Raw genomic sequence first — 18,093 nt, 5'->3', positions numbered from 1 at the left:
AGAAAGCTGGTTAGTATCCTGAAATCCATTAGCATATATCTACAGAGAGGAGAGGCCTTAGAGGTTCTCATTGATTAAGGCAAAGTCGACAAACACCGAGTGTGCAAGTAGCTGTCCATCCTATAGTGTCCACTCAGTGCTGGGGTCTGCCTGACTCAGCATCCTAACCTCACAGGCCGCAGGAGTGGGTGTTGAAACGGTCCATTAGCTGGAGAACAGGATCTACGCTCTCATCCGGGCCGACACACATCCTGCTGCATCAGCTCGACCTCAGAGTGCCTTCACGTTTTACCCAGGAAGAGTTTTCACAAAGTGCAGCGCCACATCTGGGCCATAGTTGTGTTTGGAGCAAAGCTTTCTTTATGCAGTGCTGCCCACTGACTCTTACCCACCCGCCCTCCTGAAGCCTTGCCTCAACGCCAGCAGAAAGAAGAACAACACATCCCTGCCATACAGACTTCACCCTGAGTAAGCGATAGAGCACCTAATGTGGACATCGGAGATATTCTGGAGCCGATGTATTAAATTTCATATCAACATCTGCACCCATTAAATAGGGAAGAATTCGCTTTTTATTAAACTGCATACCAGGGAGGCAAAGAAAACACGCAGGAGCTTTTCAAACAGGGAAAGTCTTCATGGACTTTAATGTCAAAATTCAAGGGCTCAATTCATCCTGCCACATATAACAAGATTGAGAGTTCCCCAGAGACCATCGCAGCTTTGAAATATTTCCAAACACATTTTTTTTTTTTTTTTTTTAACAAACAAGAAGCCAGAGGAATTATGATTATTGGTCTCAGATGAATGCAAACGAAATGTGTTTTGGACTTTTTGGCAGAAGATTTGTTTTTACTTTCAGTCCTGGACATCAAAATAATCGATCACGGGCTCTTCTTTAACCATCTTCGACCAGGTGCTTCCACCGGCAGACCTGGCAGGAGATTAATTGATGAGAAAACACAAAAAGAAGAATCACAAGCAGGAGAGAAAGACACCAACAAACAGCAGCATGAAAGTAAGATAGCCATTCTGTCTCCGAGTGTTGTTTAAGGACATTTTTGGAGTCGTATAGAAGCATCTCTCTAACCACAGATGAGGACTTACTTGCTGCTGTGCTGTTTGATATGAGCGATGGGAGGAGGAGCCCGTGCAGCCGTCTCTCGCTCTATCAGTGAAGTCAGGGTTGAGTTCGGGCAGGCCGACTTCCCCCTGGGCGAGAAAAACCAAACAAAACGAGATACACAGGCACATCCTCGACTTCACGATCAGCATATTTCTCGTCTATGATAACGGTGCTCGTATATTTAGTCGCGCTCTCACTTGTGGGCCGTGATGACCACGTTGCGTTTGGGCTCGTTGTCGTAGCTCACGCTCTCCACGCCGTAGACCTCGGCCAGCTCGTGGATGATCTTCCGATGCTCTCGGTTCATCGGCGGGAAACAGTGGCTCCTCTTCGGCTGCTTTCCCTGCAGAAATGGATGCTTCGTAAGGCTACGTTCATGCTCGCTTTTCGCATGTTTAGTTACATTTCAGCTACAGAGCCGCATTCGTGGTGGTGTCAGGCACCTCTAAAAGGTCGCAGCTCAAGTCTGCAGTCACAAGATGACAGGGAAGAATCACAAATACACATTTTTTTTATTTTATCAGACTTTCTTTGATAGTTGTTTTGGTTTCTTATCTCTTCTTCAAGCCTTCAATAATGCTGCTTTGTTTTAAGTGTCACAAGACAGAAACGGGGCAAATTAAAAAAAAAAAAAAGTCTAATCTGGTGCTTAATTTAGTTTTTGGGTTAATTTTTAGTGGTCTGTCTGTGTATGTCAGTCATTATATCGACCCCTCACCTTCATTATTACCAATAGCAGTAAAGAGCAGGTCTGTGAGCACTTATAACTCACTTCTACCTGATGTTTTTGTTGTGTTCCTGTACATCTTTGTTCACTGTAAAGTCTGATCTGACCTGGGCTGGGAGTAGTTTTGCTTCAGTCTGGCCTGTTCACATCTTATAGTTTTGGTATTCTGATGTCCATTAACAGGCGCCATCCCTGTAAATTAAAGAAATATCTCCCCTGCTAACCTTGAACCTTGGTATTATTTGGCATTATTTCTGAGCAGCATTTGAATTTTTAAATCTCACATTTCGAAGCTTCTTTCATTCATTTAGGAAACACTGCAAAAATCAAACATTTATTGTGAGACTAGAAAAATTTACATTTCCTGTGAAAATGCCGGGTGCATGCCGTGTAGTGGAAATCATGTGCCGAAAACAGGTGAAGAAGCGGAACTGTCTGCTGAAGACGGCTTTATCTGAAGAGTGTCAAGAAAACAGAGCGCGAGAGCAGGAAAGACATGTGGCAAGAGCCACGGGTAGGATTCGAACCTACGCCACCTGCTCATCGCAGTGAGCCAATCCGGCACTCATCCCAGAGAGATATCACGAGAGAAAAAAAAAACAAAAAAAAAAACTGCTTCAATTCAAGAGTTTTAAATCTGAGAGGACAGATTTCCTATCCTGAAACAAACGTAATTCATGGGTAAACGGTAAATGGTATCAAAAAAAAAATATTTTGCCGTGAGCATCAGGAATGTCTGAAGATATATTGGCACAAGGCTCATGGCTCTGGAGTCCACAGTTTAGGCAATATGACGAGTTGAAATGTTAAAAAGCTTAATATTTAAAAAAGTATAAAAGTTATGAGCACTAAAAGATAAAGCTCGCATTAGCAGAAAGAGCAGAACAGTTTAAAATTAATTTTTGAATGGTGAAAATCGCATAAAAACTGTGGGAGTAGTAAAGCGGCAAAGAATAATGAAACAGGAAAACAATAGGTTGAATGCCTATGGCATTCACTCAATAACAACTTTCCCTATTCTCACATCCCTGAACTGGCTTAAAATTCAGGGAATTACAAGAAACATCTCCCAGGATGAACCAGGACGCGTAGTCAGTAGACCCTGCATCTCAGGGTCTCGGATGTCAGACGGCCTCACCCAGGTGAGCCAGCCAGGGTTCATCACCGACTTGCATCCCAGCAGCAACCCGCACATCAGCCCACTAAATCCAAAGACCCCTCATGGCTTTCTCTGCAGCGTCACTCACAGACTGAATGGCTCTCATCTTTAGCCACGAGGACTTTGCAGAATGAGTGTCCTACAAAGCTTCTGGATTCATCATCATAGACTGTCCTCCAGCCTCTGTTCCTGGTACCAATGCATTTCCTCTCATTGGCTTCCTCAGTATGCTCTTCCCAGGGCATTGTGAGTCCCATCATGCACAGATGTTTTGAGGCCTCAGAGGTGATGCTCGTGTCTGGCCTGAGTGATGTTTAAGCAACGACCAGCAGCTGCTGGTGCAAGGCTGTGTGGAGAAGGCCTGTTGTTTGTGAGTGGGCTTCTCTCCGGCGTTCACAAAGGATATAGTCTTCTTTAAAGCATGATGGTGTTTGCTGGTGCTGATGGCTGAAGCTAAACTCTCAGCTACTGCCTTCAGTACCTGGTTGTAATGCAGCAGATAGTGGCTGTCTGTCAGAGCCTTTGGGCAGCTGCAGAGAAGATGGAAACTTGTCCAGAGCCAGGTTGGACAGGAAATGTGCCCAGGTGATCCTGGGCTGGAGGGTCCCCTCCCATCTTGTCCATGCTCCTTGAGCTCCACCGCTCTGCTCATGTTCTCCACCTCCACACCTGCTTGGACTTTTTTCATGGTTCTGTTGCATTGGACCTTTCTGAGCAGACCTGGCTCTATGGGAACAAGCCCAGACCTTGTGTACCCATCACCACGGTGACCACCAGTGCCTTTTGTCTCAAGTGCATTTCCACCACCGCTTTTCTCCACCCTCCATTTCCTGCCTGTTCTAACCTCAGTGCCAGCTGATGACCTGCTGAGACCTTACAACAGCAGTCAGCCTCTCAAATCATGCGATTTTATTAATTGCATATAAAGCCCTACACGTCTAGCTACATAATGGACCTGCTGAGACCTTATAATAGCAGTCTATAATAGCCTGGTACGATCATGTGATCAGGGTCTTTTAAATGCTCCACACTCTTCTTTGAAATCCAGGGGTGACGGTGCTTTTGGAGCAGGCTCTATCTCTGATTTGTTTTAAACGACTGTGGAAAATTCCCCCCAATATTTTCATCTACTGTGCATACCAAACACTGCTATGAAAGTATGCATTTATGAACAGAGAGATGCCCGCATGTTTCAATGTACTACATGTGCAATTCAGAATTAATAACCAGAGAGTCTGTGTTTCAGGAGCAAAATGCAAGTACTTCAGGTATAAGAGCCCAGACACAGTGAAGGCAGCTGACTCACATCATGTTTATTGAGACACGCTAGTCTCAATAAACATGATGTTCACATGCACCACAGTCTCCTCGGGCTGGTTGTGTTTAGTTAAGGACATTTCCTGCACAGGCTGTATACAAGAGGGGGATTAACAGGCTCCATTTCATAACGATTGTGGTGAGCTCAGCGTACTTTGCTGTGGTCTGCTGATGACACGAACAGACTGAATAAACTGATCGGGAATTCTGGCTCTGTGATTGGCTGCAAGCTGTTGAAGCCACGGTGGCGAGGAGGTCGCTGAACAAACTCATCTATCATCGATAACCTCGACTACTCTCTGCACCATTACCGGACAGGCAGCGGAGCACCTTCGCTAACAGGGTAACACATCGTTAACACATCTTTTAAATGGCCCCACATCATTCAGTCTAGCAGGTAAAGCTGCAACCACAAGAGGAGCTTTTAATGGAGATTGTATGTTACCAAAATGCAAAACAACATTTGGGTCGGTCCTCTTTTAAAATTAAAGGTCCACAAATTTGAAACACTTTGCCACCAGGAATAAAAAACACATCTGATCACTGAAATGGGTCTTCTACCATTATTGTCATCATCATCCTTCAATGTTTCCATTTTATTGTAGATGATGTTTTCTGCTTTATTTTATATTTGTGTTGATATAATGTGTCTTAAAAGCAATGCTAACATTTAATGTCCATTTTTGTATAAATAAATAAAACACAAAATACAAAAATCACTTATATTTTTCGAGTATTATCTCATTGTTATTTTATTTTTTAAGCAAACAGTCTACTTTTTAATTTTATTTGTTGATTGATTTTAGAACACTAAACTTTTTATTTGGTTTTAATTTACTATTATAAATTTGCTCCAAACTACAAACGTGAGTACAAATAAAGTTTGGCTCCAGACATTACAAATCTATCGCTTTCATAAATACTTTCAGCCTTGTCCTCACTGTTTGGGATCCTTCAGCCTTTTCCTGGTTCAACGTGACAGTTTCACCTGCGCCCATAAGTCACGTCCATAAAGAAATGTGTTTGTTTTGTATTAAATGTGGTGGCGAGCTTAGATCCAAAACCTTTGGGATGAACTGGCCCGTGATCCAGTTCATGCCTGTCAACATCTGTGCCGCCCTATCTGATGTTTCTGTGGCTGAATGGGAGCAAATCCCTGCAGGCAGGTCCCAAAAAAAAAATCATGTGAAAGGTTTAGGGAGAAGAGTGGAGGCTGTTACAGCAGCAGATTAATGTGTATACATACAAGTTGAAGCGTTCATGTACTTTTGAGCTAGTAGTGCATGCGTGGCCTATTTTCTATAGACGGGTCAGTAGGCACATTTGACCTGACTTTTCAGAGTAAAAGAGAACAACAGCTGGTACAAAACTGAATCGCTTTCTTTGCCAGAGGGCTGTTGGAGTGGATTTTAGCAAAATTTAAGCAGAAGTAGATTTAATAACTTGGGTTTTTGGGGAAGAAAGCCCGAAAAAAATGAAATCAGTGAAGTCAGAACAGCATGCCTTGAGAAAATAAGATAAAACATTTCACTAAGCTGACTCCTGGGCAGAAAAAGGTTTCGTTCATGACCCGTTGTTCCAAAAAGAGGCTCAGCTAAGTAATAAACAAGTCCTTACATTTGGAAAAGAAATCAAAGCAGTAATGTTGGCCTCGTAGAGAGCCTCAGTGAATCACAGAGGACTGGAAGAAATAAATAAAGACGTGCAGACATTTCCACCTGCCCAGGAAGTCTCCTACTCGCTTATTTGAGCTTGGAAACTGTAACAAAAGAGCTGAAAATGCTGAAAATACAACAACTGGCCCACAAAATAATGAAGCTAAATAAGCTGTTAGTGACACAGCCATAAAGGGCCACCGTCTCCACCTCGGGCTGAAACTAAGTTTAATGAATCCATGCGGATTCAGCAATGATAGTAATAAAAGTAATAATCAATCATTTGTAATAAGTAAAATAAAAGTTTTTTTGTTCATTTTTTTTGTTTTGCTCCTTAACAAACCAGAGCCATTCATGCATCACTCGTGATAAAGCAGCTTAAACACTGCAGCTCTGGATGGAGCACGCTCAGTGCTCAGCTTATTTAGCAAGTCACAAATACACAAACACTGTGATAGTACAGATTATCAACTACTGCCTCCTAGGTTTTACACTTTTACTGATATTTACGCACTGCTGCCATCTTGGATTGTGAAGTCGGAGTTAGCGGGGGTTCTCCAACTTCCTGAGTTGGAAATCCGACTTGAGGAGCCATTCCATAAAAATCCAGACTTTCCGCTTCAAATGGAAAGCAACAATATTGAGCTCATGTGCTCAGAGCCACTTTAAACATAACGTATTATTGTATTTTAATAGTTTTACTTTTATTTTTAAACCTTCATTGTATTTTAATTTTTACATACTAAGCCCCCTACTGTATTTTATTAAACTTTTTATATAGCATGTCACTGAATTTTATTGAGATTCTTCCTAATTTTGACCTTTTCTTGCATTTTATTCATGTGTTTGTTTATTTTAAACTATTATATTTTATTTTTATGTTTAACCTTCATTAAAAGTTTACTTATTAAGCGCTCTATATGCATTATACAGAGTTTTACTCCATTTTATACATTTTTACCTCTATCAAATTTATACTTATATTTTTAAATTACATATCATCTTTTCCCTTTTCTTAAATCTATCTCCTCTCTTCTCTGCAGTTTGTACATTATAGAGCTATTTTGCTACATCATGCCATTTTATTTTATTCATGTACTCCACTTTACTCAAGTTATTTTCTTAGAGGCTGTGTTTAATGTTTTGGCTGCTCTAACAGCTTTTTACCAAAGTTTGGGATAAATAAAGTATTTCTCACATTAAGCTTCAAGGCCAGCTGTTTTACTAATTATCTCTCTTAGCAGTAAACAACAAAAATATAATGAAATTGTGGTTAAATGGAGAAAATTACATTAATTAATTAAAAACAATGTGATATATTAAAGTAATCAATCCTGCTCGTTATCAATGAGCATTAAAGCTTTTAAAGTTCAGTTTAAAACAAAATGTTTTATGGGGTAATTATGTACAAATGCTGCATTGACTTGAATGCAAATATACTGACTAATGTGAATGACTCAGTGAAATGCTTCACCACTAAAAAACTCGGGACTACAGTGGTCTCCCAGATTCACCACCAGATGGAGCATCACATCACATTAGAGCCCTTAAATAACACCTCACCCCTAAACAGGAAAAGGAGACTTAAATAGAGATCGTACCTTATTAGCAAGCTCTACAAGATTCTTGATCTCCTCTTCCACCTCTGTGACGAACTTCAGGTCTTTTCTGAAACACAAGCAGAGCAGAGTTGCAGTTTCAGTGCAGCGGTCCCTCTGAGTTTGAGGATTAACCCAAAGATGGCATCACATGACCATCAGCATGGAGTAAAACAGAAATCAGACCTGGCGTCCTCTTTGAGGCTGTCGCTGTACGCAGAGGTGGAGCGAACGTTGAAGGGGTCAGAAGACGAGTCGATCTGCAACGCCTCCGCCAAGCGCCTGTTCCTCTCCAAAGTGGCACACTCTTGATCGCACTCGAGCCTGAGAAAGCATCACATTTCTAGGATGACTGCATTTCACACCTCAGCTGCAGTTCAAAGTAATCCTCTGAATGGATTAAAAAACGAAATCTGGCCCTCTCCAGGAAATGATTTACATAATTACTTTCAAACAAGAGCTGCATCTTGGCCATCACACATAAGGACTCGCCTGTTGTTCAGATAATCTTGAAATAATTAAGCTCGAACATCCTGTTCAGCAAATGTTTCACATCTTGAGTTTGACACCTCTGGTTCGAGCTTGAAATCATTAATTCCCTGCACCACTCTACCTCGTCTGTTTCAGCTCTTTCTTAGAGAGGAGCGGGCCGATATCCATGGAGTCACCGAGCTGCATGTCCGAAAGCTTACTGGCCATGGCTATGGCAGCATACCTGCACAACAAAACCAAAAATATCGGATAAATGTTGCTCATTTCAAATTCTAATTTTATTCCTAGATGCTACATGAGTAGCTTTGCATGATTCACAGTCTAATATAATCTTTACTGATTATTCAACTGGGCTGTGGTGGTGCCCCTCAGCTCATCCACTGTCTGAAATGAGCTTTTAACACTCCTCTGACTTTAAGCCAGCTATCTTATGATTGGCTGCTCCTCAAAAACAGTCTGAACTCCTTGAATCTGAGCTTTTACAGGAGCCTGAAGACTGAGGGGCTTTTTTCACAGTTAGAATATATATGTTGCCAAAAAGAGAAATGCCAAACGAGGTCTAGAATAAAAACACACAAAAAAAAGCTGAACACACTGGGAGCAGAGCTGACCTCTGGTATGAATTGGCTGCTTCTGCGCAGGCCACGGTTTCCTTTCTACGACCGCACTCACACTGTACCGCTACCTGCGAACGACACAAAGGATTAGATTTCACGACTGCCGACATGTGCACTCCTCCCCGGAGAAGAAGTGTTTCTGTAAGAGCACAAATACGCAAATTTTTTAAAAAAAAAGAAGAAAAAAAAAAAAGGTCATGTCAGTTCACACGAAGAATTCGTGCAGCTGTGAATGGCCTCCCTCTGGAGTCTGAAGCCTGCCACTGATGTGTTATTATTTCTTCCAAGTTAACCATTTATGACAGTTACACAGCACCGCGGCACATGTCCTCAGCCTTCATGCAAAAAACAGCGGGTTCACAGCTGGACTATTGAGCAGATGTGACACTGAATTTATTCACTAAACATTTGCATGAGGGAAAAAAAGTTATTAGAGAGAGGAGGAACTTTTGATGGTGGGAAAATGTGCTGAAACCCCCAAGCCCTGATGTGACAGAGAACATCTGTACAAACTCTGTAACCTGTTTTTGAGCCACTGGAAGTCCAGCTGTTCTCAGTGGCACTGCTCTGTACCTTGGCAGTGCAGGTGGTGCGTGGGCAGCTGCTGCCTTTATGACAGGGAGCAGCGCACGGGTGGCCGCAGTCTGGACGAGGCAGCGTGCAGGGCTGCTGGCAGCCGCCTTCTGGCAGGCACTCTCCCCGGTGACAGATGCGTTTGCAGCGGTGCGTCTCGCAGGGCAGAGTTTTATTACACATCAGGCCACAAGAAATGTCTTGGAGATGACACGGGATGTTGCTGCGTTGCTGTGAGTCAGAGAAAAGGGTGACGCTTCAGTTGCAAGAACAAAAACAGGAAACAAGTTGTGCCATCAGTGGGCTCAGGGAACATTACCTCGTGCTTTCCCATGCACCATTTCTGCGTGAGGTAAGTGCAGGGAGGACATTTCTCCTCACTGTGGCAGTTGTGAAACACTAAATCAGAGGCAAATGTCAGGAGCATAGTAACAGTTATTCGATACAGCTGCTGTGTGAACCGAGGTTATCTAAACTAGAACTATCTAAAACATACTGATGAGTCTTTGATGGCCATGTTTACTGAGACTGAGTCACTTAAACTAAAGAAAACTGAACTAAAACTGAACATTTTCAAATCTAACTGGGAAGTACACAAACTACAATAACCCTGGTGTAAGGAGCTATAGCTAAATCTCACCTGGGTGGTCACACTCATGTCTTCTCGTGCACACGTTTTTGCACTCGGGTGGCTTCGTTCCACAGGGGATGGGTGGATACAGCACCGTGGACCCGCAGTGACACGTCAGCTCATCAAAACCTAAAAACCCAGAGGGACTCGTGACATACCCGTGGCATCTTAACGTCAAGCAAAATACAGCTAAAGCTTCAAATTAGTGAGACAGAATAAATGTGTGGTACATCAGAGACTTGGCTCATGAACTCGATACTCACTGGACTGCCAGCAGGGTTCACAGTTTCCACGGTGACAAAGCTCCTGGCAGCGGTGGAGGCCGCAGTTGAGCTTGTAGCCGCAGATCATGGAGCACTTGTGCTCCACGCTCTGAAAACACACGGACAAAAACATTAACATCACCTCACGCGCTTCACAAAACACACTTATCAGAAGGCTGCTGCAAGCTCAAATTTAAAAGTAGAGTCACCTCTGCATGATGCAAAGTAATTAAGAGCTACAAAGCAAGTCAGCTTTCAAATTCAGTCATATTCCAACCCAGTAACATATCCTCACTATTCTTTCCTTCTTACTAATGTCCACCCATTTCCTTTATTACTGTTTGTTCTGGCTGTTTCTCCTCACTGCTCGTCTGTCAGCTGGATGTTGTTGGACAGTTACACTGCAAGTCATTCCTGTAGTGCTTGCCGTGATTGTATGAAGGCAGCGAGTGTGCCGAGATGTTTTTAGACGTGTCCTGCCGGCTTTCCCTTTGCCAGACCCTCAATCTAATTAAGAATTGTTAAATAAAGAGCTAAATTATGCATAAATCAAATACAGACTGGCTGCTATCAGCTGACGATTGCAGTCAGTGGGAAATTAATACACATTTAATGACTCTCTAGTGCACGAGTGTCAAACATTAGGCCCCGGGAGTCAGAATCTGCCTGCCTAAGATAAAAGCATTGCACGCTTGGCACCATTTGCAGTTTTGAAATCGGGCTGCTTTTTCTAATATTAAAAATATCTCAGGGATTAAATTTGTAGTTAAAGTTCTTTACACTGACAAAAAGCAGGTTTCACTGGTCCAGCCCACTTAAGATATAAGTGGGCCACACCCCTGTTCATATGTGGTTAAAAAAAAAACAACAAAAAAAAAACAACAAAAAAACAAAACACACATTACAATTACTAATAATGTTGATTGGCTAATTTATACTCAAGGCAACATGGCAATAACAATATAGAAGATAAGAGAAGACATACTCTTTATCCCAAAGTTGGGTCGGGGTGGTTTCGTTATAGCAGGTAAAACCATTAAGTTGAACAGAGCAAACATTACACATAGGTTAAGTAAGTTCTCACTTTAAAGCTAAAATATGTTTTCAGCTCCATGCAGGTCTCTTTGGGTCTAGAGCTATTTAAAAATAACTCTTATGGTGGTATGGTTTGCCCACCGTTGAGATAAACCTTGTTTCTACAGATGGTGCAAAGTCAGACAAACATATCAGTAACATCCCTGCTGCACCTGTCACATAATCCTGCTGGTTTACAATGATTCTGTGTCACATACACACCTCTGTTAGTGATGTAAGGACAGCTGAATGGGCGTGGCACTGACTTAGGACGAGATGGGGTTTTCACTGCCCATCTCACTTAAACCAGCCACGTGTGTCACATGGTTGCATTTCATTAAGATAACAGCTATTATGTTTAACACACACTTTCTTCTGGTTAATAATGGTTAGTTGGTTCGGGTGAGACAAAAATGTCAGGGTCAGAGCCAATCAGGGAAAGAGAAAAAAAAATGTATACGTGTGTGTGAGAACAGAGAGCATAAAGACAAAAACACTGACCCAGACTCAATGAACACTCACCACACAACAAAGCTCCCCACACTTGTGTCGGCCACAGGAGCGCTTCTTGTTGCAGCGCTTCTCGCAAGTGAAGACGAGCTCCTCTGGAGAGACAAAAGTCAAGATTTAAACACAGGACGGCAGCTCAGGGTGGGCTGAACTCATATTTATTAAAACCTCACCTTCTTTTTGGATTTTCTCACATGGGACCTCCTGGAAAGTAAAGGAGAAATCTTTCAAATCTTCAGTGTCTTCAAAATAAAAATAAAAAAAGGGATTGAGAAAACACACAGCTGCTGATATTTCTGCAAACCTTAGTCTTGGAGCCACATCTGCACCTGATAGTTGAGGTCAGAGAGCAGGGCCCACAGCTGCCCTCGTGGCATAGCTTCTCGCACAGATGGATGATGTCTGAAATAACACAAGTTCATTATCTCACGTCAGGCTGCAAGAACAAAACAGGCCTAACATGATGTACATCCTGTTTGCACAACCACAAGAGGCCACAGAGAAGAAAGCAGTTGCTTTCTTTTAAAAACAAAAGCCAGTTGAAGACTGAGAATAAAAAGAAAAAACAAGATGTTTTACAAGGGAAAGATCAGGGAATTCATTCAGCTTTAGTGACACGATGCTTGCTGCTTTCTCATTGAACTCCTCCGGCTTTCTTCTGGATTTTAAAAGCTTCATCACCATTTTATCAATATCACTTTTAAACAGATGACAGAAAAGAACCTTTGTTTTCTCCCCCCACAGCACATATTGTTGAAAAGCTTCACCTGTCACACATTTTCAGATCCTGTTTTTGCAATCTTTATGAGGCTAGAATCATTTCCTAATTCTAATTGATGCTATGAGTATTTCGACTTGACAGGACAGCACTTCTCCTCACCACTCGAGCCGCAGGCCAGGGGTTTGTTGCATGTCTTCCCGCAGGAGGGGATGGGATCGGAGCAGCTCCGTCGCTCAGAGTAGCCCAGCTCCAGGAGTTTTGTCAGTCGCGTCTGACCGCAGGGACACGTATTCACCAGGCTTGGTGAGCGCGGGCACGGCTTGCACGGGCCGTGATGGCACACCTGCTGACACCGGTGGGCTTCACAGTTTAGCATCCTGAAAAGAGCAGTTAAATACACGCGGCTGTGATAGGAGCAAAATAAAAGCTTTCGATGGGCAGAATTAGTGCTGAACAGTCGGACTTACTTCCCACATATTTTTCCACAGGAGAAATGTCCCAAACCATCAAATCCTGCTTTATCTGTGCCACACGGGACTTCCCGTGCGGTCACGCCACAAAAGCAAACTGCCCATAAAAACAGCAAAAGAGTTAATTACATTTAAAATGTTCCATTAGCTAAATTCAGCTATTCATCTGCACCAAAGTGAGACTCACCCTGCTGAACTTGCAGCTGGCATGGCTGACAGGTCCCGCTGTGGCACACCTGCACACAGGTGTGTTCAGCACAGTTGAGTACAGCAGCACACACTTTGTCACATTGGAGCACCGTGGCCTGACCGCAGCGCACTGGTTGACTTGAGAGACATAATTTAATTAGAATTAAGAAACATTTAAAGTAAAATCCAAAAGGATAAAAAGACAGAGATTCACACGTGATCAGAGGTCGAGTACCTCGTCTTCCCGCAGATGCAGGATTTCGTTGCAAAGGCAGGACACTGAGGGCAAGGTCCAGGGTGGCATAAGCTGAGGAGACAAAGAACATATTAACCTACAGGTTTGATGTATTATAAATGTGAACAGCAGGTGTGCGAGTTACTCTAACCAAACCTGGTAAGACAGGGTTCTTACCAGCCTTGTAATACATTAATAAGTCCAAGTAATGAATCATGTTTAAATATGGCTCAGTCCAATTTAGATATACCCTTCAAAATAAATGTCCGCAAGCATTAACAACATGGCTGCAAAGTGAGAGTTACTACTTTATGATAGCCATTGAAGTCATCTATAAAATCTGTCTGCAATTGAGTACAATTTTATTTTACATCCTCTACCAAGGACCCCAGCCCCAAATGCAGATAAAATACATTTATTGGCAATGAATCAACAAGCTCGGTCAGAAACTACAGTCTGTGGAAGGCTTCACGAGTCTGTGGGGCGAGTAAGAGTATTTTTAGACATATGACCACAAAGGGAGTGTTTGGGGTGAACTTTAAATAAAATATCTCCCATACGTGCAATCTGTCTCTTAAAATATAACAGCTTATGTTCCCACAGTGTACCATCAAGTAGACCTAAAAATTGCATCAAATAAAACAGTTTCACAGCTTACCTCACAAAGAAATACATTCTTAAAAGTTATCGATCATTTGCAAAAGTTAACGATGAACTTCTGAAGCCCTACCGTCTTGTAATAACGTAATTTGAAGCTAGAAGCAGCTTTCTTGTGTTTTTAAGGCTCACATATTGCAGGGGTGGTTGCAGTCCACTCCACTCCTCTTCTTCCCACACATGTCACCGCAGCTGTGGGGAATCTCAGTACGCTGCCACTCAGGGTTTGTCACTTTACCTGCCAATGAAACAAACGGAACAACTCTTCCCATCACTCTCTGTAGCAAACTTAACGTAACAAAGCTTTGGGAAGGAGTCAGTAGTATATGATAACAATTTCATTAAATCGTCTAACCTGAGAGCAAGTTCATCACCATTTCTCAGCAGTGATGTATATCTATGCTTGAATTAAACAAATACTCACCACAGAAGCAGGTGTAGGAGGTCGGGTGTTTCATTGAAACATTCTGGCAGGCTGGACAACGCCAACCTTCAGCTGAATCTGTTATAAAAAAGCTGAACTTAAAAATACATGCATCCATTTTTTCTTTCTGCATAACGCTGAATGAAAGGTTCACCCTCTGGGAAGGATGTGCTTTCCCAGTACAGTCATCTGTGGCACTGAAGTAAAAACCACTTAGCCTTAAATGTAGCTTAAAACATTTTTTCTATATTTTTTTCCTATGATGAAGGACAGAAGGTGACGTGTTGTATTGTATAGCGCAGATTCATAATGGGAACAATAACAGAAATCCACTTGACCTCTCTGTTTTCAATGCAACACAATGCACTGCAGAAGCAGCAGGAATTTCACTGCATGAGTTACCGTCACAGTGACCATCCCTGAACACTGAGTACCAGCCACTGTTAGGAGCTCGTTATGCTGAGTACACAGACTGCACTAAAATGCTCACACACAGAGTAAACACTGTGTTCACACGCCGCACCGTCTGCCTGCGAGGCTGGCGATCGAGCCCATTTCTTGATGCAGTTGAGGTGGAAGACGTGGAAGCAGCTCTGACAGCTCCACACCGGCGCCATGACCCGGATCACATCACAGCACACCATGCACTCGTATTTCTCCTCCGACAGCTGTTCAATCAGACACCCTGCGGAGGAAGAGATCAGAGGTTCAGAAGACTGCAACAAAAACTTCGTTTCCACCCACAGACCTTTATCCAAAACTTTCTGCTCGTATGTCGTTTAGTTCACTGACAGACTCATCAATAATTCAGGTTGCTTCCAACCAAACATCATAAGACTTTTACACTAAGTAAGCACTCTAAAACATGGGCTTGGGTTTTTGGACCTTGATTTGCATTTTTAATTATTTCCCGCCCTTTTTAAAGACAAAATAATCAATAAAACATAACATTAAACATTGGTTACAGGGCCAACATTAAAACTAACTGAACTAGAGCTACTAAAAAGGGACAAAAAATCCTCCAAAAACAACCAAAAAGGACCGTTTTTTGCAAATATAGTGAATATGAAATACTTAACAGCAAAATATGGGGAAATTTGAACCAACTTATGTTAGTTTGTTAGGAAACCAGGTTTCCTAAAAAAAAAAAAAAAAAAAAAAAAATCAATAAATTCTGATTAAACATTTTGTGTCTGACAAAACTGTAACAATATAAAAATGTAAAACATTGATAGAAATTTAAAATAAGTTGGGGAATTTGATCGCCATACAACATCTTAGAGAAGTAAGAGTCGAACCTGTCTGCGTCTCTTTGCTCTTTGGCATCTTGTTCCAGCTCCTCTGACCAGGTTTGTAGTTTTGATAGTTTGCTCTTCTCCCACCTCTGGCCTGAAGGGGAGCATTCCTTCCTGAGCCTCTTCCACCTTTGCCTGCAGGATCCTGAGATGCTCGCCCCTGATCAGAGTCATCTTGGCCACTGGCTCCCTTCTCTGAGCCTGGCTCCTCTTGAGATGGTTGTTTGGGTGGTTTGATTGGTCCTTGCCGTCGCTTTGGGTCAGTGTGTTTCCTCTGATTATTGTCATGTTGGCACTCTGAGTCTTCTCTCTTCCTCTGATCCTCCACTGTGGTGTTGTTCTCCTTCAAACTGCCATTCTGTTCTCCCTTTCGCTGCTCCTGACTAAACTTCCTTGGTTTTTTAGCCTGGGCATCCTGGTCCTCATTAGTTTGTTCTGTATCCCTGTTTGCACTTCCTCGCCGCCAGTTGGGTCCATCAGCACCACCCATGGGATGTGCAAAAGCATGGACGCCACTCATGTATCTGTTGCTGCCACCGTATGGGTCACCTCCAGGTCTTTGCCGCCATGGCACAGAACCTCCTCTGTTCCCTTCACTCCATCCTCTTCCTCTACCACGCCTTCTGCCTTCATCTCCTCCTTGGTAAGGAGGACGATGATGGTCTTCATAATTTGATTTATGGCTAAAAGGGGGATTAGTCCCCTGACTAAAGTGTCCCGACTGATGACAGGTCTCATTACTGTTGTTACTCAGGTGTCTGTCATTGTTGTGTCTGGGTCGGCCTCTTCTGGGTTTGCGCTGATGTGACGTTTGATGTTGCGTCCCATCTGGATTGAGGTCAGGTGGGTCTGCAACAAGAAAACAGAACCAAGTTATGAGCAACATCAAATATATTTAAAGCAAAAACACTTAAATCTTTAAACTAGGCAGGACAACATCATTTATTGTCATTTTGCAAGGATTTCGGGGATCGTTGTGACCTATTTACTTATGAGATGACATTTTAAATTGCATATGACAAATAAAGAGTGCAATAACATTTTGCCATGAGCAAATGTTGTTATAGACAGATTTTTTTTCCTGCATATGAAAAAAAATGTTTGCACCCGCAGCTGTAAAATCATCATGACCACTTTTTGTGGATGATGTTTGCATGTGTATACACATATACATGTATTTTATGTTCACGTATGCGTGCTTGTGTGTGAATGTGTACATTTTTGTATATGTATTTGCATATTTGCATGTACACATATACTTTTTACAAACGTATATGGATGTCTTACATTGTTTCTATAATGTTTTCATTTTATCTATTTAATTGTTTTTATTATATTATCCCTCTGTTCAGCACTTTGGCCGACACTTGATGTCTTTTAAATGTGCTATATAAATAAAGATGACTTGACTTTGTGGTTTGCAATACAGTTTTGTTCACGAAGCCCTAATATACATTTCGGTATATCAAATGGCCAAAAACAAGCTGGAAAAGTTCTGCTGAGTAGAGCAACACAGACTCTATGCCTTAACTATATGGGGATGATCTGTTCTTATGTGCAATTTAAAATCTTAAGGTCAGTATATGTACAAGTAATGAAAATATGGAGTCTAAAATGAGCATGACAGCTCTCGATTTTATGGATAACAACGCGTACCATCATCTGGCGTGCTGTTGCCTTTCAAAGTTCCTCGGCTGTCACGCGTCGTTACCTCATCCACGAACTGCACGATCACTCAGAGATGCTAGGCTAACATTAGCAACCCAGAGCAAGTGAACAGAAAACTGCGTCAGCTAAAAGTTTATGTTTAGGCTGCTTAAGGTTGTCCAGCTAACACAACTAGCAAGAGAGTGTGTAACTGTTAGCGAAGCTGCTAAAGTCAGTATTTCAGAATGATTTAAGAGTCGGTTTATACTGCCTCGGGTTCCTGTGACTCACTGTTATTAAAACTGCACATTAGTTACCTGAGAAGCCCTCGGCCATTCAGTCTGAGCACTCCTTGTTGCTTGTTCCGCAGCACGTATAACGACAAAGTGCAGCTTTAAGAGAAATGACACGCGTGTCCACGCCCTCCGCGACCGTATCCACCCTGTTTCCTGTCTTCCGGTTCCTAAAAATGATCCGAAACCCCTTAAAAGCGACGGTAATCTTCCCTTGCCTGCCTCGCACCTTATTAATATAAGCTAGCTAGTTAGCTAACGGTTAGCGCAGATGTCATAAACGGAACTTCCGGTCAGCGTTTATAAAATAAAACCAAAATAAAACGTTTTCAAAATTGATATTACTACTGCATGGAACACACAGCAAGAAATAAACGGAGGGATTACTCCAAAGTAAAAAATAAGACAGTCGTGGTAAAA

At 42.3% G+C, this 18,093-nt stretch overlaps 1 protein-coding gene across 2 annotated transcripts; it reads right to left on the bottom strand.

Moving 5' to 3' along the window:
* Positions 1 to 616: 616 nt before the first annotated feature.
* Positions 617 to 17,940, bottom strand: nfx1 (nuclear transcription factor, X-box binding 1). 2 transcript variants are annotated; one of them, XM_031759733.2, is made up of 23 exons: positions 17,698 to 17,940; positions 15,737 to 16,582; positions 14,962 to 15,123; positions 14,439 to 14,516; positions 14,147 to 14,252; positions 13,358 to 13,429; positions 13,121 to 13,260; positions 12,931 to 13,030; positions 12,623 to 12,840; positions 12,047 to 12,144; positions 11,916 to 11,946; positions 11,755 to 11,837; positions 10,159 to 10,267; positions 9,905 to 10,024; positions 9,584 to 9,663; positions 9,265 to 9,495; positions 8,686 to 8,759; positions 8,196 to 8,297; positions 7,769 to 7,906; positions 7,586 to 7,652; positions 1,324 to 1,469; positions 1,108 to 1,212; positions 617 to 934 (listed from the first exon to the last, which is right to left on the bottom strand). In XM_031759733.2, the coding sequence occupies exons 1-23, from the start codon at positions 17,714 to 17,716 to the stop codon at positions 859 to 861; spliced, it is 3,201 nt and encodes a 1,066-aa protein (XP_031615593.2). In that variant the 5' UTR covers positions 17,717 to 17,940; the 3' UTR covers positions 617 to 858. The 2 variants fall into 2 exon arrangements, with proteins under 2 accessions (XP_031615593.2, XP_031615594.2); XM_031759734.2 differs by lacking the exon at positions 617 to 934 and having other exon boundaries at positions 1,104 to 1,212.
* Between the last annotated feature and the right edge of the window lie 153 nt (positions 17,941 to 18,093).

This window comes from Oreochromis aureus, linkage group 9 (genome assembly GCF_013358895.1).
Source record: "Oreochromis aureus strain Israel breed Guangdong linkage group 9, ZZ_aureus, whole genome shotgun sequence".
NCBI lineage: Eukaryota > Metazoa > Chordata > Actinopteri > Cichliformes > Cichlidae > Oreochromis > Oreochromis aureus.
Note: the sequence above shows the minus strand (reverse complement) of the source record. Positions and strands in the feature narration are given on the sequence as shown.

Bases quoted from the DNA above. Each gene is read 5' to 3' on its own strand.
- nfx1 (XM_031759733.2), bottom strand. The intron at 10,025-10,158 runs GTGAGTATCGAG...CTGGGTTTTTAG, and splicing joins TGAACCCTGCTGGCAGTCCA to GTTTTGATGAGCTGACGTGT. The intron at 8,298-8,685 runs GTCAGCTCTGCT...TTTGTTGTGCAG, and splicing joins GCAGCCAATTCATACCAGAG to GTATGCTGCCATAGCCATGG.